Here is a 27,764-nt window from a genome sequence, read left to right on the forward strand (position 1 = left end):
TGTTCTCTTGCAGGTGTCTGATAAATGGATTGCAATTAAAATAGATGATATTTAGTGTTTAATTCCACAAAAGATCCTATGTGATGGTATGGTGAATGGCATCACACCATACACAATTACATTTTTTCCCCGTTCAATGTATCATCTTTACATATGATTCTTTTAAATAGTTAAATGACGACAGGGCACAGAATTTTCCGCAGTCTTGTCATGTTTGTAAACAACTGTGTTTTGATATTGAACTTCTTGACATTATGACACTGCAAAAATGTAACAAAGATTTATACAGCGTTATACCGACATATTGAGAAAAAGGCCAATGCAGATAGTATGGAGGATATTATATAAGGTGTTGATCATAAATATCACAGTCATGAAAAGGGCAAAGTAGTCACCTGGATAAATATTGCTTTTCTCTTCCCTGGCTATTTTTTTTGCCATTTGTTTAGATCAATGTCATGAGAACTCTGCAAAAAAGTGCTTCTGCCAAGATGGCAAGAAAGCCTTCTTTGTGTGTCAAAATGACAGTAACACACCCTGTGAAAGAATATCTCAATCTCTGAATTGATCTGAATTGTACCATCATGATACATGAAACCAAATGCACACAGACATGCATACATGTATATTCAGCCCCATAGTGTGAAATACATTGTAATTACAGTGCATTGCAAAACGTATACTGCTCAAAAAATAAAGGGAACACTACACTTAAGGGAACACAGAAATACACTAAGTATGAATTAATGAAACATTCCAGTTGAAAATCCATTATTGATCACATAGGACTGTGTGTTTTCACAGATTGAGTTCACAAAAGTGTGATTGACTTGTAGTTCTAGGGCCTATTGTGTGTGTTTTTGGTGTTACTTTATTATTTTGAGCAGTTTATTTTGAAATACATAGTAGTCAAAGACTGAATAAAAACAGCATGTTTCATAGTCTGACACATGGGGCTGAAAGTTTGCTGACATCTGTGGACTTAGTCATGATGAAAGATTGTTGTCAAAGTTCCACAGTACGTAATTACACACTTCAGCAGTTTCACGAGTTATGTCATGTAATTGTTGTCGCATTTGTCATCTGCAGGAACATGTGTTCATGAATCCATGAAACACTGTCTCACATCAGGATCAATGGCTGATTATACTCAATCTCTCAAAAATAAATAATGTCTGTTTTTTCCCTAGGTTGTCGTTAATTACTGTAAACATTGAGACACATGGAAAATACTGTACTTGACTCTTGACTTCAACAGACATTTTTAAGAAGCACATTTTTTTTTTCAAAAAAGGCAAACACACATACTCTTTCTCATGGACACACACACACACACACACACACACACACACACACACACACACACACACACACACACACACACACACACACACACACACACACACACACACACACACACATGCGCGCGCACACACACACACACACACACACACACACACACACACACACACACACACACACACACACACACACACACACACACACACACACACACACACACACACACACTTGTAACATTTGTATTTATCCCATATTTTCTTTTTGTGTATAAATATGTCAATCATATGAGATGGGTTGGTTTTTGGTATGTCTTCATTCTCACAGTGAAATGCCGCATGATAGAGGGAAAGTGCTCATTCAGACAGAGTCTACTTTGACTTGGTTGTTGTTCGTCATCAGCGGCGACGGTTTGCTCTTACATCGTTCCACCGCGTCATTGGAGCTGTCCGGGAAGAACATCTTGGCCGTGCACAGCGACACGACGATCTTCTTGTACTCGCGCCGGAAGTTTTGGTTGAGCAGTCCGTAGACAATGGCGTTAAGGCAGCTGTTGAAGTAGGCCATGAAGTAGCTGGAGACAAAGAACCACTCAGGGATGAGCGGTGCCACGCGTGCTGGGTTGAGCGCCACGGCCAGCCCGATGAAGTTCAGCGGCGCCCAGCACACGGCGAAGAGCACAAACACCACGAACATGGTGACAAAGTTCCTGACGTCGTGCGGCGTCAGCTTGGGCCGGAACTCGGGCTTGACGCGCCGCCTCACCTGGATGACCAGGATCCAGATGCGCAGGTAGCAGTACGAGACGATCATGATGGGCAGGAGGAAGTGGAAAAACACCACGGCGATGGTGTAGGCCGAGCTGGCCGACTGGGCAAACGTGCACGAGTAGACGCGCGGGTCATACTGCAAGGAGCCCACGTAGAAGTTGGGCACGATGGCCACCACGGTCAGCAGCCAGATGAGCAGCACATAGCAGAGCGAGTTCTTGTCGCTGTACAGCTTGTCGTACTTGAGGCTGTGGCAGATATAGCAGTAGCGGTTGATGGCGATGCCAGTGATGTTGAATATGGAGCCAATCACACTCAGGCCCATGAGGAAGCCACTGATTTGGCAGTGGTAGAAGCCCAGGTTCCAGCCATTGTGGAAGATGGAGACCAGCACCAGGGGGTATGGATACACAGCCACCACCAGGTCTGCCACCGCCAGGCTCACCACAAAGATGTTCCCTGAAGAAACAAAACACCAGAGGGTGAAGAGTTAGATGAGGAAAAGCATTATGTAACAACATGAAATATACAGTACAGTAGTACTTGTGCAGCTGTTATATTATATTATATTATATTATATTATATTATATTATATTATATTATATTATATTATATTATATTATATTATATTATAATGTTTAATATTTACTTTACGTATATAACCAGTTGTCATTTTTATATACAAGTGTTAATTCCTCGTATACCATAAAACATAATGAAAAGGTCAGGACAAGCTACGTAGATGTGAGAACAGTTTCAGCTTTCAACATCTAAACAATGTTGCACTCAACAATAGCTCCACGTTATCCCAAATGAATGCACTGCCCACATATTGACATGAATAGGATGTGAAATTTGTATTTGAGATGCACAGAACACCAAGCCATACCGACATCACTCGTGTTATACTAGAATAGATTAAATTGGATGTTTTCAAGTCACTTTGGATGAAATCATGTGCCAGATCCTGAACCTCAACCTGGAATGTTCTGCCATAGGCATCGGCCATCATTGTCATGTCAACCCAGCGTACATCCATCACAAACATCCATTGGACTCACGCGCAAAGTCAAACCAGAATAGACACAATAGACACAAAAAACTTGCCCCACGTCCATCTCGTCGAGTTAATGTCATGCCATCAAAACGCATAGTTAGCATTTCATCAGATCAACAACACAAACACGCTCAGTGCTTTGCCCTGAATAAACACCAAACACCCCCCCCCTCTGTGAAGCGCTGGGTAAACAGAGAATATAAAATTATATCTTCAATCAGTGTTTATCTTGTGCTGTAATATGCCGCACAAGCCAATGCCATGACAATGGCTTGCAATTTCAAGCTTGCGGAAACCCCGCTGACACGCTCGTTGAAATGCTGAAACACCTGTGGCAGGGCAGGGAGTCGCGTGCTCAAAAGATGATGCCGTTTGTTTTCTTTCCGCGTGACATTTAGCACCTCTGCATATGTCTTAGGGCTGCCATCTGCTCCCCTTAGTACAGGGGATTTGCGCTGCACCTGCTATCTTCAACACATGATGTTTTGCCATGCGGAGAAAGTTCCAGAGGAACTTTCCTCTTAACTTTATGGCTGTATTCACAGGGACATACTGTATATAGGGTAGGTGGGGAGGGGGTCAGGCTGAGGAAGGGGTGGGGGTGCGGGGTAAGCGGAGGAGACAGATGGCAGATTTTGAGGACAGTATGGATGCTCTGCTTAAGACGGCAGTTTAATTGGCACATTAATATTATTGGCACCTAACAGTCTGTCTTCACTTGCATGTGTAGAACTGAGGCTTTTTGCCATTCACTTATTTATTTCTTTTAAAAAAACACACAGGGAACTTTCAGGGAATGAGGTCCAATCAGTGGTCCCCAAAAACACATCTCACCACACGGATGCTTTCTGGGAAACATGAAGCATGTTGTATGACCTGCACACTGGTGACCTAGAACTTTCTCTACCCATCTGTCTTCTCTCATTACTGTTAAGCCCAACTGGCTGTGGCCTCCCTGGCTGCAGCCCACGGCCATGAGGCTCACTCGGGGAGAACCATGCGGCACAGTGCAGTGCAGTGCAGGCCGCTATGGTGCGGGAGTGTTCATTATGGTAGGCTACATTGCCATCGCTCTGTGGCTGCTCCTTCATCCTCGCATCTCGCTCAGCAAAAGACCTTCCCCTTCATGAGTTGCTCGCTCATTTAAAAATAAAAAGCAAACAGGATAGCGAGAACTTGCTGCAAATATTCAGCATTTCATTCTCTCTCTCTTTCTCTTTCACTCTCACGCTCAGTTCCCTCTCTCTCACACACACACACACACACAGACACTGTCTCCCTCTCTCTCTCTCTGTCTGCATTCCGCAGAACACTGCTGTTGACGTGGTTGTTGTTTTTGTTTGTCTGGCTGGCTAATGTTGTGGTGACCCCGTGACCTGGCCTAGCTGTCCCCTGACACTCCTTACTGCCCACTCGCCACCCGCCAACTGACAGGCCGATGTGCAATCTTTTGGGGGGTGAAAAAATTGCTCACAAGTTCACCAATTGCTCCTCATTTGTGGTTGCGCAAGTGTTCCTCCACCATGCTAACGGGCGGCATGGTCATTAGAGCTGCATTTTCCAGTGCAGTGACAAGCAATGACAGAATTAGGGAGAAAAAGTTCTCATTTGCAGAATATTGGTCCTTGAAGTCTCATCACTTGCAAGTCTGTGAAAAGCCAAAAACGAGGGGGGAAACACTTGAAGGCATAGTTTAGAGCATCACACTGCCATGGAAACCAAGAGGGATTTTATGGTCCTGTCTTTTTGATTGCACCTCAGTGCTCTCTTTGCCTTGATTGGTGGATGCTTTTCCTCAGTTTAAATTTTGTGACTTGGCCTGGGTACTAAATGAGGTCAACTTTACCCATTGCCCTGGCCGCAAAAGTCTTCCAAGATGGTTGGATTCAGCCATGAAGTTCAAAAAAAAAAAAAAAGACAAGCCAGCAAAGATCACAAAAGGAACACTTGGCCTGTGTGTTTTGAAGAAGATGAAGACCATTTTTTTTAAAACCGTAATAACACTCCAGAAATCTTTTTAACATGAATGCTATGTCACCAGCTGAGATGAAAAAAACTCATTTGTGAATGGCATAACCCTGAGTACTGTAGAAAAATGACCCTAATTGGATGTGTAATTGATGTGTCTTTGATAACACACTCTTTAGTTGTCATCAGAACCATGTAGCAGGCTGGCAAGGCTGCTACCATTGCCAAGGAAATCTCACAGTCTTGGGCCTATCAGAAACTCGATGGACACAGTCGGGTGAGGTCAAAGTCAGCAGTGGCAAGGTCATGACTGGGCACTGAAATTCGGTTCCTTGATGGAATCAAAAGAAAGGTTAAGGTTCTACTTGCCACCGAAACGTGCCTTGTCTGTCAGTTCCACATGTTGGTTTCCAGATGTTCATCACGTCAGTTAACATTTCGCATTTAAAGGTGCACCCTGTGAGATTGTGGCCAGAGAAGGTATTGGAAATATTGTGCTCATTGAAACTGCATATTGCCAAATTTGATCGTTTCGTGAATATTAATAAATAATAAACCAATATTTACTAGTATGACCAAAGGACGATAAGTTTTGCAGCTAAAAACGCCTATTTCTGGAAATTCAAAATGGCTGACCATGGAGAAGACCCCCTTTTCATGTATGTAAAATGCAGTTTTCCCAATCATAATGAATACTTAGAATTTAATGGTGGTGGTCAGTACGTATTTGTTAAAAGGCAACATTTGTAAATGGACAGCGTGAATGCTGGAAATGAACTACTAAAAATATTACACAGTGCACCTATAAACACTTTGAACGTTAATGAAGTCAGAAGGGCAGTCACTTATTTATTGTCCAAGTTCTGTTAACATTAATTGTGATCACATTCGGACTTCCACGAGACCGCTGGCAGGCTACAACCCCTTTTAAATTGGCAAATCATCTGTGGATACTAATGCTGTTGCGAGAGAAACTACCATCGGCCCGTCTTTAATTTGTGTACAGAGAAGACACGAGTATAGCCTAGTTCTAGTGTTTCTAGACGCCAACTTTGTTTCTACACAGCCACTGCGAACCAACTGAAAGACAAGATGTGTGCATACGAAGCATTGCATGGTTCTCACGCAGTGGTTACACCGGTATGTGAGGAAAATAAAGGTCCGTGATACTTTTGAAGGAAAAAGTAAATATAGCAAAAACAAGATCTAAAAAAAGAAGCAGCCTTGAATACAGACATTGTCTCAAAGATGGAAGAAATAACATCAGGAAGGCCAAGAGAAACTAGCCAAGGAGGCATCCCAAAGAAACATGAAAGAACTGTACAACATCACAAGAAAATCGTCAAATCAATAAATGGAAAAATTGAAAAATATGGACAACTCCTTTAAACCCCAGAAAAACAGCTCAATAGATGGGTAGAACACTTCAAAGAGATTCTGAACAGACCTCCTGAGAAGCCACACATTCCTAGAGCTCAGACAAAGCTGAAGATCAAGTGTGACAGACCAACAAAAACTTAAATAAAAACTGCAATCAAACAATTAAAACCAGGCAAGGCTGCTGGCCCTGACAATATTACAGCAGAAGCCCTCAAATCGGATATGAACACATCTACATCTAGATGCTATACAGCCTCTCTGGGAGCATTTGGGAGGATGAAAAAAAACCCGGAGAATGAACAGAGGGCCACAAAATGCAACTTCTGAAGAAAGGTGACATGAGGAAGTGCAACAACTACCAAGAGATCACCCTACTGTCAGCGCCTAGTAAGATTTTTAATAGTATAAACCGTCTTCGGGAGGTCATATTAGACAGGACGCAGCGGGACCAGCAAGCAGGTTTTAAGAAAGATCAGTCATGCATAGACCGTTGTCCTAAGTCTGAGGGACTCCAACGATGACCTCATCAGTCAAGCTGGCATGACAACCAGGTCTGGACGCAAGTGGGCTGCCAACGTAGCGGTGGATCAGGCAGTCAGCTCCTTGAAGTTGCGGGATATAGTGGGCAACCAGTGCATCCACCGACAAGGCCTTGGCTCTGCACAATTCCAAACCTGGGGAGGTGCAAGCACAAGAACCAGGAGAGGCATGGTGCAAGCGGAAGTGAGGAGCCAGAGAGCGGAGAAGCGAGTAACAAGAGCAGTGCAGCAAGGTTCCCAGGGGGCCTGGACAAAATGGGACTTGCCCAGGCGCAAAGTCACATGGAGGGAGCTGTGGCGACTGGAGCCTTATCGCATCTCCTTCCTCTTACGGTCTGTTTATGACACCCTCCCCTCCCCAGTACATCTGCACACATGGGGTCTAAGAGAGGATCCGCTTTGTAAGCTGTGCGGCAAGAGGGGGACCTTGGCCCATATACTGTCTGGGTGCAAAACATCCTTAACCCAGGGGCGGTATAGATGGCGCCACGACAAAGTGCTCCTCTCACTGGCCGACACCATAGAGCGGGAGAGGGTCAAAAAGAGACCAGCCAACACAACCGCACGGAGAGCCATCACCTTCGTCAAGGAGGGAGCTGGACCTTCACAGACCACCAAAAGGAAAAGAACCAGCATGCTCCAGGCCGCAAGCTCCTGGGAGATGAGGGTGGATGTGGGGAGGAGGCTGCAGTTTCATGAGGTGGTGCAAACTTCTCTCCGCCCTGACATAGTGCTGTGGTCATCCAAGGACCAGAAGTTAATCCTGGTTGAATTGACAGTACCATGGGAGAAGGGATGCGAGGGATGCGAGAAGGGATGCGAAGCCCATGAAAGGAAGGCTGCAAAATACTGCTGGCCCGAGACAGAGGCTGACAGGCATGGGTCTTCCCTGTGGAGATAGGGTGCAGGGGCTTTCCAGCAAGGTGTCTGCGTGGAGTTTCCTGTCTGCCATAGGCATGGATGAGCACAGTAAGAAGCAGGCAGCTCGTCGGATGGGGGAGGGAGGCGGAACGTGCCTCATGCTGGATTTGGAGTAAGAGAGAGGAGGAAAGCTGGAAGCCAGGGGCAGGTGGGCAGTGAGCTGGCCACTCACTGTCGGCCCACCAACCTAGGGTGTTGTGGTTCAGGGCCGAAAACACCCGTGATGGTTGGACACCACCTGACGACATCTGCTCCTGTCTTAAGGCTACAGCTACCTGCTAAGGTAGCTGAGGAAGGCACCTCGTGTGTATCCATCAAGTCAACTCTGGGTAACCAGTGACGTCCAGGAATTAGACTAGATGACAACCGAGAAAGGTCGGTGACGCTGGAGAGACAGCTGACCTCCAGGAAAGACTGGCACGGGCACGCAGGGCTAGCAACCCTGTGTGCAGCACTCGTAAGAGGGCACCACCCCAAGCTACGAATGAACCAAATGAGCAACACCCCCAGAGTCTCCCGAGAGGGGGGGCGGAAGAGAGACTCAACGGGACGGACACACCGGTATCGGCCAGGACAAGGAACATGACTACGAGAAAGCTCAAGCAATCTACACTGACTGGAGTGGAATACACTGTTAGGTGCCATTGCGGTAAGATCTGCAAAAGCACCAGAGGACTAAAGCAACACCAGAGTAGGTCCAAGTGCAGAACATCAGCAGCTCAGGAGCAGCGCACAGACCCAGAGTCTGGTCAGACGTTGGAGAACTCCAGCAAGGAAGCACCCCACAGTGCTGAAGGATCTCTCCGCAACTGAACTGCCCAGCACCAGGGACCAACTCATGTGAACCCCCTCCAACCATCCAATTAGCAAGGAGAGAGAGGATTAAATGGCCAAAGATGACAGACAGCAATGCTTGGATGCAGCTGGACGACGACCTCGATGGCATCCTGGAAGCAACTACATCAGGCTCAGCTCATAGGAAGATTGATGCACTGACAACCATAGTGTATAACCTCGCCAAGGAGCGGTTTGGCACTATGGTGCAGAAAGGCCAGCGCCAACTACAGCAGCAGCCAAACAGGAGGGAGAGAGAGATCCGTCGCCTAAGGAGCGAGATAAAGGCCCTCAACAAGCGGTTCAAGACGAGCTCACCGACTGAGAAGGAAGGTATCAAAGACCTTACAAGTAAGATCCGGGAACAACTGTGCAGGGTCAGAAGAGCAGAGAACATCAGGAAGCAGCGTCGGAAGAGAGAAAAGAGAAGATCTCAGTTTGTAAAGGACCCATACAGCTTCACAAAGGCTCTTCTAGGCCAACAAAAATCTGGCTCACTCTCCAGCTCGAAAATGGAGGTCGAAGAGTTCCTTGCTGAAGCTCACAGCGACCCTAACAGGAGTCAGGGTCTGGGGGTCAACCGCAATATCTCTAAGCCTGAGAAACCAACAACCGAGCTGAATGGGAAGGAACCCACCTGGCAAGAAGTTCGGGACGTCGTCCACAAGGCCAAATCATCAGCTGCCCCTGGCCCAAGTGGTATACCATACAAGGTATACAAGAAATGCCCCAAGCTTCTCAGAGGCTATGGAAAACCATGAGGAAGATCTGGGCCAAGGGGACAATTCCACCAAGCTGGAAGTTGGCTGAGGGATGCTTTGTGCCGAAAGAGGAGGGGTTCATCCACAATCTCCCAGTTCAGGACGATCTCTCTTCTGAACGTAGAGTGTAAGATCTTTTTCTCTGTTCTGGCACGAAGAATCACCACCTACATGATGCAGAACCACTATATCAACCCTTCCATCCAAAAAGGTGGAATCCCAGGCTTTTCGGGCTGTCTGGAACACACCTCGATGATTACCCAACTGATCCAGAGGCGAAGCGAAAGAAAAGCGACCTAACAGTCGTCTGGCTAGACCTAGCCAATGCGTATGGGTCAATTCCCACATGATCTCATCCAGGAAGGACTTGACCATTATTACATCCCTGGGGAAATCCGAGGCTTAATTACCAACTACCTTGCAGGGTTTTTCGACTCAGATTTACATCGGCACTCTCTTTACCACCAACTGGCTGGACCTCCAAAAGGGGATTCCAACAGGGTGCACCATCTCCCCATCTTGTTCATTATGGGCATGAACATACTGCTAACCGCTGCGGAAGGCATAACCCGGGGCCCTAAATTGGAATCCGGTGTTGTGCAGCCAGTACTGCGTGCGTTTTATGGACGACATCACAGTGACCACTGTGACGCACGTCCAAGCAAGATGGGTGCTGGATACATTGGGCAGCGTTGCCTCCTGGGCAGGGATGCTGTTCAAGGCCAGGAAGTCCAGGAGCATGGTCATCAAGAAGGGTAGAGTCACCGGGCAAGTTTAGCCTCCAGGTCCAGGGTGAGGTCATCCCACCAATCGAGGGTAACCCCGGTAAAAATGCCTGGGAAAAGTGGTTTAATGCGTCACTAACGGATGGTGCCAACGTAGCTGAGGCGGTGAAGCAGACTGAAGAGTGGCTGAAGAAGATTGACAAATCTTTACTCCCGGGCAAGTTTAAGACCTGGCTGTACCAACATGGCCTCTTGCCCAGGCTCCTTTGGCTACTCACAGTCTACGAGTTTCCCATGACCACCATTGAGCTCATTGAGAGGAGGACCAACAAGCACCTGCGGAGGTGGCTGGGCATTCCCCCAAGCTTCTCATCAGTGGGCCTTTACATCAGGTCGGGTCAACTGCAACTCCCCCTGTCGTCAGTAGTTGAGGAGTACAAGGTGGCGAAATGCAGAGTTGTCCTAAGTCTGAGGGACTCCAACGATGACCTCATCAGTCAAGCTGGCATGACAACCAGGTCTGGACGCAAGTGGGCTGCCAACGTAGCGGTGGATCAGGCAGTCAGCTCCTTGAAGTTGCGGGATATAGTGGGCAATCAGTGCATCCACCGACAAAACCTCAGCTTTGCACAATTCCAAACCTGGGGAGGTGCAAGCACAAGAACCAGGAGAGGCATGGTGCAAGCGGAAGTGAGGAGCAGAGAGGAGGAGAAGCGAGTAACAAGAGCAGTGCAGCAAGGTTCCCAGGGGGCCTGGACAAATGGGACTTGCCCAGGCGCAAAGTCCACATGGAGGGAGCTGTGGCGACTGGAGCCTTATCGCATCTCCTTCCTCTTACGGTCTGTTTATGACACCCTCCCCTCCCCAGTACATCTGCACACATGGGGTCTAAGAGAGGATCCGCTTTGTAAGCTGTGCGGCAAGAGGGGGACCTTGGCCCATACTGTCTGGGTGCAAAACATCCTTACACCCAGGTGCGGTATACCAAACACCCAAGTGCGGTATAGATGGTGCCACAACAAAGTGCTCCTCTCATTGGCCGACACCATAGAGCGGGGAGAGGGTCAAAAAGAGACCAGCCAACACAACCGCACGGAGAGCCATCACCTTCGTCAAGGAGGGAGCTGGACCTTCACAGACCACCAAAAGGAAAAGAACCAGCATGCTCCAGGCCGCAAGCTCCTGGGAGATGAGGGTGGATGTGGGGAGGAGGCTGCAGTTCCCTGAGGTGGTGCAAACTTCCTCCGCCCGGGACATAGTGCTGTGGTCATCCAAGGACCAGAAGATAATCCTGGTTGAATTGACAGTACCATGGGAGGAGGGGTGCGAGGAGGCCCATGAAAGGAAGGCTGCAAAATACCAACAGCTGGCCCAAGACTGCCGAGACAGAGGCTGGCAGGCATGGGTCTTCCCCGTGGAGATAGGGTGCAGGGGCTTTCCAGCAAGGTCTGCGTGGAGTTTCCTGTCTGCCATAGGCATGGATGAGCACAGTAAGAAGCAGGCAGCTCGTCGGATGGGGGAGGAGGCGGAACGTGCCTCATGCTGGATTTGGAGTAAGAGAGAGGAGGAAAGCTGGAAGCCAGGGGCAGGTGGGCAGTGAGCTGGCCACTCACTGTCGGCCCACCAACCTAGGGTGTTGTGGTTCAGGGCCGAAACACCCCGTGATGGTTGGACACCACCTGACGACATCTGCTCCTGGCTTAAGGCTACAGCTACCTGCTAAGGTAGCTGAGGAAGGCACCTCGTGTGTATCCATCAAGTAACTTCACATAATCATTGAACATTCCATTAAATGGAACACATCTATACATGCACTTTATCGACCTTGAGAAAACATTTGACAGCCTGGACCCGACAACACTATGGCAGCTAATGGACCACTATGGAATCTCAATCAAGATCATAAACATACTCAAGAAATCATATGACGGCACCTCCTGAGGAGTCATGCATGCAGGTCAGCTGCTCCTTGATCTTGGAAGTCAACAGGGGTGTCAAGCAAGGATGTCGCCATTCCTCTTCCTCCTTGCCATCGATTGGGTCATAAGAGAAACAGCAGAAGAGATACAGAATCCAGTGGACATGGGAGTAATTGGAGGATCTGTTTTTTGCAGACAATATAGTTCTATTCTCTCACACACACAAATGCAAAATAAAACAGACTTACACAAACTTCAACAAAACCTGACCTTAATGTCAATACAACAAAAACACATGTGACCAAGATCCATTCCAAGACCAACAACCCTAGAGCCCTTGCACAACACGGCCCTAGCATCCTTTACCTACCTAGACAGTGTTCTGGACACCACTGGATGGACAATTGCGGATATAAGCAGAATTAACAACTCATGCTCAGAAACATCTGGAGCTCAACAAACATCTCCACGGCCACTAACATATGCATCTTCTACTCAAAAGTAAAACAGGTGATGCTGTATGGGTCAGAAACTTGGAGGACAACAACACACACAACACACAGGCTGCAAGCATTCACCAATTCCTGCCTCAGATAGCTAGGCCTCCTGTGGCGCAACACCTTTGGCATTGCAACTAGTCAGGTCAAGAGCAATGCAAGTACTTTCTGAGTTCCCGAAAATACGGAAACTCCTTTCACTTTGTCGGGAAGCAAATAACCATACACAAACCAAGGGATGCTGGTCAACCATGTCGTTTGGGAAATGTTAACTGTTATGCTCTTGGTCAGACCAAGTCTCGAAGAGATTTGAACGTTGGTGATAATCAGGCTAGCCTCAGAAGGATACTAAACATCTGGTGTACAGACAAAGTGAGCACCTCTGGAAAAGAACAAACCAAGATCCCATAAATATACAAATACAGAGACGATGGAGTTGGAATTGGTCACACCCTCAGGAAACCTGCCACAGACATCATCCGTCAAGCCTGCAAATGGAGTCTCCAAGGGAAAAGGAAACAAGGAACAGCTGAAGAAGAATAGAAGCAGAATTGTCTGACAGTGGGCTAAACTGGGGAGAGCTTGAACAGAAATCAAACAACAGAGTGAAATGGAGGTTGCTCGTCAATGGCCTATGTAACCAAGAGGAGTAAAGGGCTCTAGTCAAGGAAGTTCATCAGGGTAATTTCTAAAGGCCATCATACACACCTCATACCATGTGTGTTTCAAACAACAAAGAACAGAATATGTCTATAGATTAAAAGGCTGACTGTTTCATTGTCAAAAATGTGAAAAATGACCCCAAATGAGGAAAAATAGTTGCCCAATTCTAAAACTGAAGTGTAGGCACAGTTGGCTTGTTACGCCGTTGCCATACTGTGATGTTTACTCTATAGACTCACTGAATAGCAACAGGCACAAATGTTGTGATGTAGGACTTGAGGCTGTAGTATGTTTTCCTCCTTGAAATGTATTCTGAGGTCCTAGACTTACCTCTGAGTCTGTGAAAAACTTTCTCAGAAATAGTTCTGATCAATGAGTCACGTGATACCTCCCGACAAATAACAATGTGTTTTCTTTTTTTTATTTAAACACGCTGTGAAAACATGACATGTCTCCTCAATGTCTTAATGTCTCTTCAATGTCTTAAAACTAAAAAAGTATAAAAGTGTTTTTTTGTTTTGTTCTGCAAAAAAGTTTACTGGGTTTGCTGTATTCTCCCTGCTTCCACATCTTCCTTGAGCAGGAGCATGAGATGCTTCAGGCCCAGAGCACAGGATGAAGCAATGGCCATCACAGGGAAAGAAACATTAAAGAGATTCTTTTGGTGCTAAACCTTAAAACATGTTTTATTTAGAGTCTCAACATTCAGACTAAAAATCTTTGTGTGATGTTTCAGCATCAAAAAGCTTAGATTTTGAAGATGGCATGGAGTTCTCCAAAAAATGTTTTTCAAGGCTTAAAACCAAGATCAAACCACGTTTTGGAAACATTTACAGTCCCTTAATACAGACACAAATGTTTGATGACAGTTCCAGCATTACTTTCAATTTAGATGATGTCTAAGCACAACAAGATGTGGGTAATCTTGTCAGTATTTTACCACGGTAATCCGTTTTAATGCTGTAGACTCGGACAAGAAAAATGAGATCTCAAGAACTTTATGAAGAGATTTAAGATCCTAATAAAAGCCACACAGATATGTCTTCATATTACCAAGGCAAAAATGTGACACATTTAGCATGATTCTTGGGTAGCTTAAGTACTGTTTGTGGATAATATGTGACACTACTGTAGACATCTGCAGTGGCAATCTAACAATGGCAGCTCAAGGTCTACTAAAAAAAGAGACTAGTCTGCATATGATTCAGTGTTATCTTTATTTTTTAATTTGCTACCAATTATTTTTGGTGTTTTTTTTCTAGGTATAAGCAACAGTCATGTTTTTTGCCCTTTTACATATTTCCACAGCACATCTAACTGTAACAGGTGGGTCAAAAGGAATGCATTCAATCTTTCTGCCTGTAGCTGAAATGATCAAATACATAAACCAATTAGGCTAAATGAATTTGATCATTCTTCCCTTTGATCCAAACATCAACCGTCATAGAAAAGCATTGCAGTGTGACGGACTGAGAGATGACTATGTCATGCAACATGAGCATCCGCAGTCCATATGCCTTCAGTTTCGCTCTGACATCAAAACTATGCATGGCATGTGAAAAACATGTCCTAGGCGTGTAGATTTTTTGTCCCAACTCAGCTGCACACACATATTGTTGAATTCCATTGAGATATCAGTTTGGGTATGTTTGGGGTAAATGGGCTTGGGTTGGATTGGGTGGAGGACTGTGCCACTGGGGAGCCGATTGTGAGGGCAAGGGGTTTGGGCTGGTACACCATAAACATTCCATATCAATAAACACTTTAAGGGCAGTCTGGGACAAAATATTGCACTTTAAATACACTGTAGAACAAGTTATGACTCTTTAAGTGTTGAATTAAGACTGCATTTTTCACTTGGTACTGAGGTTATGGAGGTTATGAAGTAAGCTGGAAGTAGTTTGACCGTTGAGAATGGATTAGTGAAGCTGTAGCTGTCCGAGCAACATTAAATACCCAGAACATGAAAGAGTGTGAAAGAGTGTGAATGAGGACACTGTAGAGAAATAAAAAAATATATGACAAACAAGTGACCCTCAACCCAGCTTGGAGTCAGCCAAAAAGGGCTACAGAGGATCACACTAATGGAACCACATTCTGTAAATACCACACACTTACTGCCCAAATTAACGAAGCCAGTGCACGTGGCTGTGGCGTGGCCGGGCACGTAAAAAGAAATCGTTGCTATGCAACACAAATTATTCACACTGTCAGCCATTACGACTGAGGTGGGTGGGTGTGGTGGGGTGGGATGGCGCGGGCTATCATTCTGGGACAGCAAGAGGTAGTGGAGAGTTCAGAGTCAAAGCAAGTGTGTGAGTGGGTTAAAGTACTGACTCAGTGCGAGGAGAAAAATAAAGAAAGAGGGTGAGACAGAGAGAGAGAGACAGATAGAGAGAGAAATGAAAGAGAAAAGGAGGCTAGGGCAGCCTGTCGCCTCTCTCCAGTGAGCAAGCTAATGCCACTAATGGTATATAAGCTGTGGGGCAAACCTTTGGTCCGGATTATTCTTCTCCAGTTCACACACTGAAAGAGACATGCAGGGCTAAACTCACGGGGTCTTTTGAGAGCAAGACGCAAGAGAAGAGTGAGTGCATACTTTTCTCAGTGTGGAAGCCAAAGGGGGTGGGGTGGGGGTAAGGGGTTGGCTGACTGAACGAAAGGGGCTTTTTACACAGCCCTGAAAGTGGATGGATGTATGGATGTATGGATGGATGGATACTGTTGGTGTCTTGTCAATATGAGCTATTCATCCAGCTGAGCTACCAAGCCATTACAACACACAGCAGTGGCGGCCCCTAGGGGTTAGGGTAACTGCTAGGATTTGCGCTTGGGCTACGTTGACAGCCTATTGGTAGCTCATCTAGACAAAGCAGCCCACATTGACAGAAGACCAGACCTTCCTGGGAACCGGAGTCGACCTCAGGGACACCCCTGTGCTGTACACGTCTTTGCTGTACGGTACACTGTCGCGGATCAGCTCATCTCAGCTCTGAGTGCCTACTTCACCGTCTGCCACACCACTGTTGAGAGATACTTCAAGCCCTTATCTTAACAATCTTCTAGACCCTTTAGTTCCTGAAGTCATTTGTGACACACTTGTGCCCTGTGTTGTACCTGAACTAAGTCCATGAACTAGTTCATGAACTTTTATGATTTGGGCGAACGTGAACTGAACACACACCATATTGCCTGATGAACAAACTATGAACAAGTTCATTCTACGTAGTGCCTGAGAACAAACTGCATGCGTCTTTGTGTAGTAGTGTGCCACATTTCCTTAGTTTTTAGCTGAAAACCCCAATATTATAAGATGACATTCAACACGTATATTCTCACTGTTCTCATAAAAAATAATGCTGTTTGGGGTATTATATAGGCTTTGCCAATGATATCGAACAATATAGCTGGCAACAACCTCTTGCAAAAAAGAACTATTCATTTTTTGAACTATGAATGAACTATTAACTATACGGACAACTATGAACTATGAACAAACTATTCATTTTGAAATGTGTATATTTAACTTCGTTCCTGTATAAAAGTAGCTTTTCAAACACTGCCAGTGCCACACAGAACAAGTCTATTTTCTACAGGTACTCCAATGGGGCCAAAATCAACTGGTGTAAGATAATACAAGCTGGAGTAGATGGCAAGAAAATGAAATAGAGGGGTCGAAAGTCGGAAACAATTGGAAGTAAGTGCAAACACAACAGGAAATGATTTACTTAAAGAAACAATTAATGGCAGCCCACACAAATGCGCAGAGCAGAAAGTCAATTTTGGCTGGGCTTATTAGAGAGCTTCTCTCTCTCTCTCTCTCTCTCTCTCTCTCTCTCTCTCTCTCTCTCCCTCTCTCCCTTTCTCTCTCTCTCTCTCTCTCTCTCAGAGACATAGAGAAAGAGAAAGTGGTGTAGGCCTTTGCGCGCGCGTGTTTTGTGTGTGTGCGTGGAGGTGGAGGTGGAGAATGGTTGGTTGTTCTCTACTAAGCTATAAGGGTTGAAAAACCTGGATCTAATTACTTCACAACGCGCTCTGCTCACAGGCAGTGTGGCAAAAGAGGAAGAGGAGAATCACTGACTTGGGCGGATAAATGAGATTTGGAGGAGTGTGCACGCAGCAACCATAATGGGATTCAAACCCCCCTTCCAGCTCCCGGCAGAGAAAAAACGCCATCCGCTCGGACTTCAGATGTCAAAACTTGTTTATTCGGCCAGGAAGTGGAAATCGAAAATGATGTTTCAATTAATCTAGCGGATGATGAATACATTGTTCAGGGGCCGGAAGCCTTGGTAGGTCGGTCAGTCAGTCTACGTTTACATCCATCAGGTGGAAAATTGGCAGGGGACCACCGAGAGGAGATCCTTAGTTGTGCCCGTCTTGCACCGCCACACACCATGTACGTTCCACGCCACAAGAAACAACAGAGGGAAGGGTGTTGAACTGCGACTCAGGTGCGCTGACATGTCAAATTAAAGAATGTGTGTGGTATCTACGCAACACTGTACTACACAGTGCTGTGCGGCTCTTATTCTGCAAGCTGCACAACCACAATCACAGTCTGTGATATATTAGGTGTTGCCATATTGGGGGCATCTGTTACAGTGCTGGGCGCCACTTCTCCTTGTCTGATTCATAAAAGGCAACACAAACAGCTCAGGGGAGAAAAAAAAGCAACAGTTCATTTTCCTACTGAGCTAGGCAACCAGAGAGATTGGATCACAGCTATTTTTCCATTAGTCCACTGTTCCATATAGTAGCATGTACGCTGAAGTATAGCACATCAGTCCTGGATACAGAGGCATCTGAGGGGGCCACACATAAACCCATATTTTGATTTAGGATGGATATTTGGCTGTATTTAAAATCTGTCTGAAGTGCGTGTGTTTGTGTACATGCCAGTGTGTGTGGGTTTTTTTTGCCCAACGCGCTTCTCAAGGATTAAGTGTGCTGTGTGGAGAGTGCGCTTAAGTGCACTGACTATCTCATTACCAGAAAGGAGGGTAGACCATATTTCATGTATGATGACTCTGGCATATACTGCTCTTCCATTACTACTGTCTGCATTTCATCACACTTGGCAAAAACCCAGAGTAGGCATTATTGCACAGCAGACTTCACCCCACATTTTTTTTCTCCCACACACGCACAGCACAGTTTGGCTGATGTGGATTACCTCCACCAAAGAGAGCTTATGGTGGTGTCATTCATGCCTCACTGTTTGTTTGTTTGTTGGCACAAACAGTAACACGGAAATGGCTGTGAGCTACACTAAATAACCATAGGCTGGCCCCATTTTTTTCCCCAGATTCTTCACAGGAAAGTCTTTGGGGCTGGATGTGACTCATGATGCATCTGCATGAACTTTGTGTTTGTTGCTCACGCAAACATTTTGAGACACAGCAGCATTTACAAGGAGCACACTCTCTTCCCAAAATGTTCTGGCTCCAAGCGTATACCTGTAATCCCTGGATGATTACGGTACTCTTTCACTCAGGTGCTTCACCCTGGTGTTTATGGTTATTTAGTCCATTTTGCATAGCTCAATGTGATGTCTGTGTATTTAATACACAACACAATAACATAGAAAGCCAGATCGAATGCCATGAACAATGTCAGAGAGCCAACATCTATTTATAGATCCCATACTCAAATTCTCTCTAGTGCCAGCTACAAACAATAATACATCAAAAAAAGAAAGAAAAAAATCTGGAAGAAAAATGCACTCCTCCACACCAATGCAATGTGTGTGTGTGTGTGTGTGTGTGTGTGTGTGTGTGTGTGTGTGTGTGTGTGTGTGTGTGTGTGTGTGTGTGTGTGTGTGTGTGTGTCACTAGCCAAGTGTACAGCAGCTTGTCAGCCTCCTTAAAGCAGAGAGAGTCTCCAAAGGCCAAGCGAGCTGTGCTGACTGCTCTTGGAACAGCATGTGTGGGAGCCCTGTGTTCACACAAGTGTCTCTATCATGGAACACGCACACACCGGCTCTGCTCCACTGAGGATACTGTGCCAGCATCTCTCATGCTTTAAAACTACAGCTCGTATCCAGACCGTGCCGAAAATATGGCCGGGCTATAAGGATAATGTGTCCCTGTGACAGTGAACACAAGCATGTGGTCAGTGCTGTGCGTGCAACAAACAAGCCATCTGTCCTGATTATCAGTCAGGAATATCGCTGTGAAAACTCATTTCATTTCGTTTTTGGCGGACTATATATGAAAAACTTGTTTTTTTGGATAGTGTTTTTGAATGTCTTCTTTGTCCTCTGCGAAATGAGGTGAGCTGGGTGAGCCTGATGACCGAACAAAGTAGCAGCAGCGGCAGCACAAAAATATTTTTCTCCCTGAGCGTGCATCAGCTTTCATAATACGGCAATGTCTTGGAGCTAAAGAATGAAGCCTATTGTGCAGACTTATCAGGGAAGGGAGATTTGACATTTGATATCCAGCCACCTGTTTTAGCCCACAAATCATCCCCTAAAAACTAGACTCACTGCTCACTACTGCACAAGCTTATGTCAGCTCTTCTGACAGCTCTGTCACGTCTCCTCACATATTATCTTTGCCTTCAGTGTTTAAACAGGAAAACCCATTTCATAAAAAATGAAAACTTCTTTCAATGTCTCCTGCCAAGAAATGTCTTTGCCCTTTAAGCATATTGTATCAGACGAGGAAATAATGTGTGCTGCTAAACGACCATTTGTGACAGTCTTTTATAAGTGAAAGGCCACATGATTGAAAATGATATGGATTTGCAATTCTGTGTTCTCTGTTTCTCTCAATTCTGGCTTCTCACAACCGTCTATCGGTTGTACTTTTCTATGATGACATCCCATGACTTTCCAACACTGCTGTGAGAAATCACTCCCAGCTCAAAATAAATAAAACCCAAAATCATCAAACAAGCAAGTATAATGTGATCCCATGCAGCTCTTACACTGTTGGGACTGGTGAACTCAAGTCAAGGGTGACAGAGGTTTCCCCCGAGTCTGTTTCAATACACGGGAACTGCGGTTGAAAAGGCTTAGCTGGCCCTGACTAACAGTTTCAATGACTGCTTTTTCCCATGGCAATGTCAATGCGGGGAGGAGAATGGAGCCTATTGCTATCAAGAGATACTGTAGAGCTAATGCTTCACTACTCTTGAATGAACAGTGGGCTTTGATTAATAAGACTGCCCCGGGGCCTCGTCATCTCAACTGAAGGGAAGAGAGCAGAGTGAAAATACCAGGGCAGAGATAGAGAGGTAGACAGTCAGTAGTGGGCAGAGATGGAAAAAGGATGATACAGTGTAGATAGAGACAAAGCAGTAGACAGCCAGAGAGAGAGAGAGAGAGAGAGAGAGAGAGAGAGAGAGAGAGAGAGAGACAGACAGACAGACAGACAGACAGACAGACAGACAGACAGAGAGAGAGAGAGAGAGAGAGAGAGAGAGAGGAGAGAGAGAGAGAGAGAGAGAGAGAGAGAGAGAGAGAGAGAGAGAGAGAGAGAGAGAGAGCAAAGAAAGAATAAACTGCACCGTGAACGAAAACAAATAACAATTTGAAATACCAAGACCAGAAAGATAAACGTAAAATCTCAAAAAATGGAGAACTGAGCCAAATATGATGATGAAAAAGAAGATGCAAAAGCAGAATAGGAAGAGAAGAGAGGAGGAGGAAGAGGCAGAGGTGGAGGTGGAGGAGTGAAATGGATGCTTCGGCTGTGAAATATGATCTCCTATAACGATACACAGTGGAGGCGTTTTTGGGTGCTCCCCAGACGTAAGAAGCTGCACAACCTCCTGAGCCTGTAAAAGTGCCTCTCCTCTCCTCTCTCCTCTCCTCTCCTCTCCTCCCATCTCCTCTCCTACAGCCTAATGTAGCATCACTTCACTTATGGCACTCCTCTCCCTTCAACTTTCCTCTCCTCACCCCTCTCCTCTCTCCCCTATTTTCCTCTCCTCTCCTCTCCTCTTCTCTCCCCTTTCCTCTCCTCTCCCCTCTCCTCGTCTCCTCTCCTCTCCTCTCCTCTCCTCTTCTCTTCTCTCCTCTTCACTCTCCCTGGGCTCATCTCATCAGGCCTCATGTGGCATCACTTCACTTATGGCACAACACACCAGTTTATTATTGAAAGAAATATGCACTGTCTGACAAAACAGGCTTTGGTGAGATTACATTTTTTACATGAGAGTATAAAGCATACCGTGGCTCAATCACACAGAGACAGACACAGATAGTACATGCACGCAAACAGAGAGAGAGAGAGAGAGAGAGAGAGAGAGAGAGAGAGAGAAAGAGAGAGAGATAGAGAGAGAGAGAGAGAGAGAGAGAGAGAGAGAGAGAGAGAGAGAGAGAGAGAGAGAGAGAGAGGAGAGAGATTTTGTCACAGGATGTGCAGAATCTTCCAAGGCTGAGTTTGTGTTCTTCTATTCCATTGGAAATCAATCAAGATCAGGTTCAAGTTCAAGTCGAAAATCAAGATCAGGGCTAATCACATGAATTGCGTGAATCCAGACAAGGATGGTGCACAGACGGTGCTGGTGTCTGCTGGTGGTTGATGCTACAACAACAATGCAATTAGTCGTCAGTACATATGACAATACTAATGGGGGGTTGCTGTTCTTCATAAAGAATGAAGACGGTTGAACTACTTGCATACACATGCATAATAATGAGGACGGAAGTGAGAGGAGGTGGAGGAGGAGAAGAAATAGAAGGAGAAGAAGCCAAAAGAGGAGGAGGAGAAGGAGGAGGCTGTAGAGTGGGCGTTCGTCTTGTGTCACATGGTTAACGCCCCATCAACACATTACTCGCTCCGCATGGGTAAGGGGGGTCCTTGATGGTATCTGCCACGGGATATACAGAGCTGGTAGTGTGAGGGCCTTATTGTGGGAGACTACATGGAAACAGTTACTGGGTTAATTTGGCCCGCTAATCCAAGAACATGGTGACCCCTCCACGGGAGGGGGAGGGGGAGGTGTGCTGGGAATGCCGGTGGGGGTGGGAGTTGAAAGTCCCTGGGTTTATTTTACCACAGCTCATACTATGTGCAAACAACTGCAAAAAAGCGATACAAATATTCCAAATGGGCCATTAGCGTTTTGCAGAGTCAACTTCTGCTGTAAGTGTAACATCTATTATTTTTATTTTGGGATGCTATAATTATTTTATATTGCGATATGGAAATAAATGTGTTATTATATATAACAACTGGGTGTACTGTGTCCCAAGGTATGTGCAAGACAACTGCAAATAAACAGCCTAAATGAATATTCAAAGAAAGATAGCATTGAATAATATATTTCACATGTTATCATAAGAATTTGGCAGTCAACTCCTGCTGTAAATGTACATTTCAGTGGGTGGCTATTGAAGTAAATGGGAAATGTGTCCTAATAAAAGCTGTACGCCAGTTCTGTGTGATGATTTCATTAGGGTGTGTGTGTGTATGTGGTCGCAACTTCAATCCATGAGTGCTGTCTTAATTAATTTCTCCCGAAAGAGTTCACCTCCTCACACTACAGAGAGCATACACTAAAAGAGGCACATCAGTGTTGAGGCCACTGGGATTCATTTACTTGGAGATGTGTAGAGCGATCACAAATGGAGGCCCATTTCTAGTCTTGTCAACGGAACCTTAATGGCAGAAAATGTAATGTGTTGCACCCTGCAAAAACTCTATCTGAGAAGTGAGTCGTTCAAGAGGGCTCAGCCTGATGAGGACATTGTTTTGCTGGCCTGTTATGCATTGTATACACCAAGAGCGACCTACGCTAACTGAGCAAAAATCATTATTTCTCTATGGAGGGCAAGCAAACTGGGCGACCACAGCTAATTCGCGAGGAGCGAAGCAAACTCAGCGACCAGAGCGAATTTTAGTGATTAAACTCAAGCTAATATTATGGTAATGAGTTATGACGCGGATTGGCGATAACCAATTGGAACGTTCATATCTCCGAGCCGTTATGTGATTAGCTAAATCAGACATGTCAATGGCCATGTTCGTGATGAAGCAGTGATGCTTTTGCTAGGCAGAGCGCATATGCACTTTGCCAGTTTTATGCATTTTGCTTAGAAAATTCTTACCAGAATGCATCAAACTGACAAAGTGTGCATGTGCGCTGCCTAGCAAACACACCACTGCTTCATCACGAACGAGGCCAGTGCACGTCCAGAGTGAATAAAGTGAATTCTTGGCAAAACTTCTTCAACGACCTCTGCTACCTGGGTCGCGTAGGTCGCTCTTGGTCTACACGCAGCATTACTCGCAACTAAGCAGCTTGAACGGACTTCTTTGGTTTTGGTTCCACCCAAGACCTTTAGCTGCACAAAAGGTGCAATGCCAAGTGTACCTCATGCTACTGTAAAAATTTGAAGACTCCTCAGAGAACATAAGTTGGATCGAAAAGTTCTCTGGGAATCCCTAAAGAAATCTCTGAAGATCCTTAAAATTCTGGGAAGAACCCCAAGATTCCTTAAAACCTTACAGTGTTCTTCCACAGTAGCAACTGAATTATTTTTTGGGTTCCCTCTGAGGAACCTTACAGAAAGCCTCCAGGTTATTTCAAGAAAAAATGTGTCACAAATAGATATCGCAGAGAGCTTTAGGTTCCAGAGAGAACTTTTAAAGGTTCGTCCACAGTGGCTAACATGGCGGCTCTTTTGGGAACTTTTATAGGTTCTGGAAGTTGCTAGTGCTCCTGGGTGCGGCTGGCAGTTGGAGATTCTCCCCCTTTCGAGTGTTTCCTGCCAGTTGACTGTGAAATGGTACACAATGCTACCAAAGCCTTCTGTGATGCCCTGTGGGGACACCTCGTACGTAACTTAATGTGTGCCTAATCGAGAACATTGTCTGGTTGGCAGTAAAACAATATCCTTGAAATCAATATGGGAAAGTACTCCATCAGTACGACAAACAACAACACACCCATAAAAAAACACACAAAACAAGTTTGAATTATGCAGCCCGTCTGGTTTTTAAAGAACAAGAACCGACCATGGGGAACAGTCCATTTTACCATCCATCTCCTCCAGAAAAACAGAGCATATGTTATTTTTAAATGCACCACATCATGAATAGATAATAGGCTGTGCTAGGGAGCAGATGAGGGAATACAATTACTGACTGCGTATCTAGTCAGCTTATTGCTGGGTCTACCTGTAACAGCAGGGTCTCTGCAGCAGAAGTAGGTTAATCATTTAGTAGTTATGTAAGCAGTGGTGTTCTTACAGATTTCAAGGGAAAGCCTTGGGGTGGCATCCTGAGTATGCGCTCATGGCATGTCAGTCATGTAATCAGATGAGAACTCGGGCACGAGCAGTTGCGGTAAGGACGAAAGTCATGCCTTATTGCAATAGTTAAACTCCTCAATAAACTAGATTGCATAGCCCTGGAAGATCTGGTTCTTCTCAATCCAATCATCTGTTCCATTGGATGTCAAATTTTGATCTTGATTTCCCCCCATTCTGCACATGTCAGGTAGAATATGCTTTGAAAAGAAATTATTTGATTGTTATGGTGAATAAAATAGCAAACCACAATACACAATTGTGGCATTATTCATTTCACATAAAGTTGTGGGTGTTGTGCCAGTTGATTGTGCATAGCCTACTGGAGGTTTTTCTGGCCATTTACAGTATTTGGAGTTGGGTGAGAAATGGCTTGTTTGTGGACCCTATGGATTGGACAGTCAGAGGGCACATCATAGTTGGCAGCAAAAAGTGGCATATGGATGGTGACACCTGGGATGTGTGTTTCATCTCCATAACGCCAACTGATTGGATGGAGCAAGATCCGTTTGATAGAACGCCAACAACTACCTGCATCCCATTCAAGTGTGGGAATTGTAGCTCCCACACTGCCTTGTATGGTGTCTGCTTTGTACTTGCAAAGAGATGACTAAAGCCCACCTGTTTGCAAGTTTTTGCAACATCCATACGGGACCATTTTAATAACCTATTTTGTCAGTGTGTTCACTTCTGATAGTAGTTTGCTCCGTGGTTTTCACTCTTTCACCACACTGCGCCTACTCGAGAGAAAACGAGCTGGGAGCTGTTTGACAGACAGGTAATATGTACACTGTTTAAACAAGAACAAGTAGGCAACATGTCAGGTCTTTCGCACAATTAAAAACACACCCACAGATTTAAAAAACAAACAAACAAACCAAAACATTATGATTCGTGCTTTTGGGGCAAAACATAGTGTGAGCTGAATAGCAATAACCTAAAAAGTCCTCTCTTAAAAAATAAGTCAAATTATTAACTTGTGATAGCAGACACACACACTTCATACTATGCCCGTGCACACAAAAATGGTCATAGCTCTATAGACACTTGGCCACCTGCGCAAACATGTGAGCTTTTACGCTGACCCCGTGGATCGTGAAGTCATATCCCGCCACTCTTGTTTACGATATAAAACGGCGAAATTGTATTTTCTTTGTTGTCGTCCGTGTAGCCTTATTTCATTCGTAGGCTACTTAGTAGCCGAGTAGGTGTCGGTTCTCCGAAAACTAAATCTATTATGTGATGTTAAGTCATTCCGCAAGGAAACGCGCTGAACACGTTTTTTAACAGCTTTAGATTAGAGAGCTTTAAGGCTTTTGCTATACAATTTTCGAGGTTTTTTTTCAGGCGACCATAATCCCTGCGCAACCACCAGGATAACTGACACAAACAACATGTGGAGGAATGTCCCCCTCTGATTCTCTCTCCGTGTTTGCCGTTCCCACATTACAGAGGCTAACCCTTATACACTCTGCTTCTTTCCAAGGTCACAACAACTAAATTGATAATAAATACGCCGCCGCTGCCCACTCCAAAACTGTCACATCTGGATTTGTGCGCGCCCACACCTGCTTGTTGTGTTTCCAAATTCGGTGATGTGCAAGACGCATCACTTTCGGCACCGGCTTTTCTCTACAACTGGATTATCTATTACTATAGAATCCAGCTGCTGCAAGCAAAGTAATTATTTAATGTCAAGTGGTGAACACAGGATATAACCTACCTGCGTTCCTTAGCTTCTTGTTTCTGTAGACGGAGAAAATCACAAGGAGGTTGCCCAGTATGTCAACGACAATCGTGAAAATCAAGAACCCTCCCAAAGTTGTAGGCACCCATGCAGGGCGACTGAGTGTCACTTCGTGCGGGGTCAGTGAAGAAGTGTTCATCAGTCGGCTGCCATTTATTTTCATCTTATCGTATCCCCTTACTTTCTCATTCTGCAAAACAACACATCACCGAAGTGGGTTTCATTGGACTTCAGTGGCATTTCAGAGTCACCAGCGCGCAAAGGTCGCAGAAGCGTGAGAAAAGCAGCGAACTCCGAAGCTCCCATGGTTGTAGTCCGTATTGAGCGCGCATCTGATCAGAACTAGACTGTCTGTTGCCACAGACACGCGTGGCAACAATTTTATACCTTTGTATCTGCCATCACAATGTTGTGTGTGATCCCGGCGTCAAGTTAAGTTCCAATGAAATACCACGAGCGCACATCATTGTTGACTATAGAAACGCTGCCCCACAGTGGAGGAACGTGAAAGATTCCAACCATACACGCGCTCACATGCTCACATGTTCATTCATGGTAGTCTACACTCGCATGAGAAGTCGATCGTTTTATGCATGTTTTCATTCATTATTTTGAGCCATTCACGCAATAGTTTATTTGATCTTTTTCCATTCACAGTTTGGTAGATAAAAGCCTGGCTGACTGATATGAACCTTCAACAAAATTGTTACTGAAATGGAAAGTACAGTAGCCTATAAATAGATGTTCACGCATTTCAATGACCCCCCCCCAACTAATCAGTTTATGACTATTTCAACTGGCTATGAGGAAATTGTAGTGATAAAAGTAGCTGTAGTCCTTTATTCACTAGGCCTATTTTCTCTGTCAGAATTTTCAAACCTTGCTGCACGTGTCCACAACGCACATGGCATAGCCTAGAGACTAAGAAAACCCTCCACAATGTAATGAAGGATTTATACAGCCCATACAGTTTGATTGTTAAAAAGAAATTAATTTAATCATTTGTTATAAAGTAGGCTAATAAAGTAACAATTTGGTTTTCACCCAGCACCTAGTTACAGACTCTGCTGAACATCTATAGGCCTAGGCCTAGAACAAGTCCTCCAAAAACTAATTCGACCTTTTAGGTTACCCCTAAGGTAGGCTACAACAGTAATTCGGGCCATTCGTGAAGTCTTTACGAGAAAAACAGAAAAAAAACAACTTTAAGCCTTGTGGTGCCTTTACGAATAGCCTCATTTCTCGTGGTTGGGTGACGAAAGGGGAAACTGACAATTGGGGTAGGCCTAGTTTGGTTCTGGGGGGAAGAATAATGCGGACAGACGTCAACAATCAAGCGTGAGTGAAGGCTAACTGGAAACGACGGTAATCAAACATTTCAAACAAGTGATTTACAGTTCAGTTTAGGGTTACGTTTA

General features: G+C 45.2%; 1 protein-coding gene across 1 annotated transcript; it reads right to left on the bottom strand.

Moving 5' to 3' along the window:
* Positions 1-1,596: 1,596 nt before the first annotated feature.
* On the bottom strand, positions 1,597-26,777 carry mtnr1ab (melatonin receptor 1A b). Its single transcript, XM_063189499.1, has 2 exons — positions 26,323-26,777; positions 1,597-2,528 (listed from the first exon to the last, which is right to left on the bottom strand). Exons 1-2 carry the CDS (start codon positions 26,507-26,509, stop codon positions 1,660-1,662), a joined length of 1,056 nt encoding a protein of 351 aa, XP_063045569.1. The 5' UTR covers positions 26,510-26,777; the 3' UTR covers positions 1,597-1,659.
* Between the last annotated feature and the right edge of the window lie 987 nt (positions 26,778-27,764).

Source organism: Engraulis encrasicolus, chromosome 23 (assembly GCF_034702125.1).
Source record: "Engraulis encrasicolus isolate BLACKSEA-1 chromosome 23, IST_EnEncr_1.0, whole genome shotgun sequence".
Taxonomy (NCBI): Eukaryota; Metazoa; Chordata; class Actinopteri; order Clupeiformes; family Engraulidae; genus Engraulis; species Engraulis encrasicolus.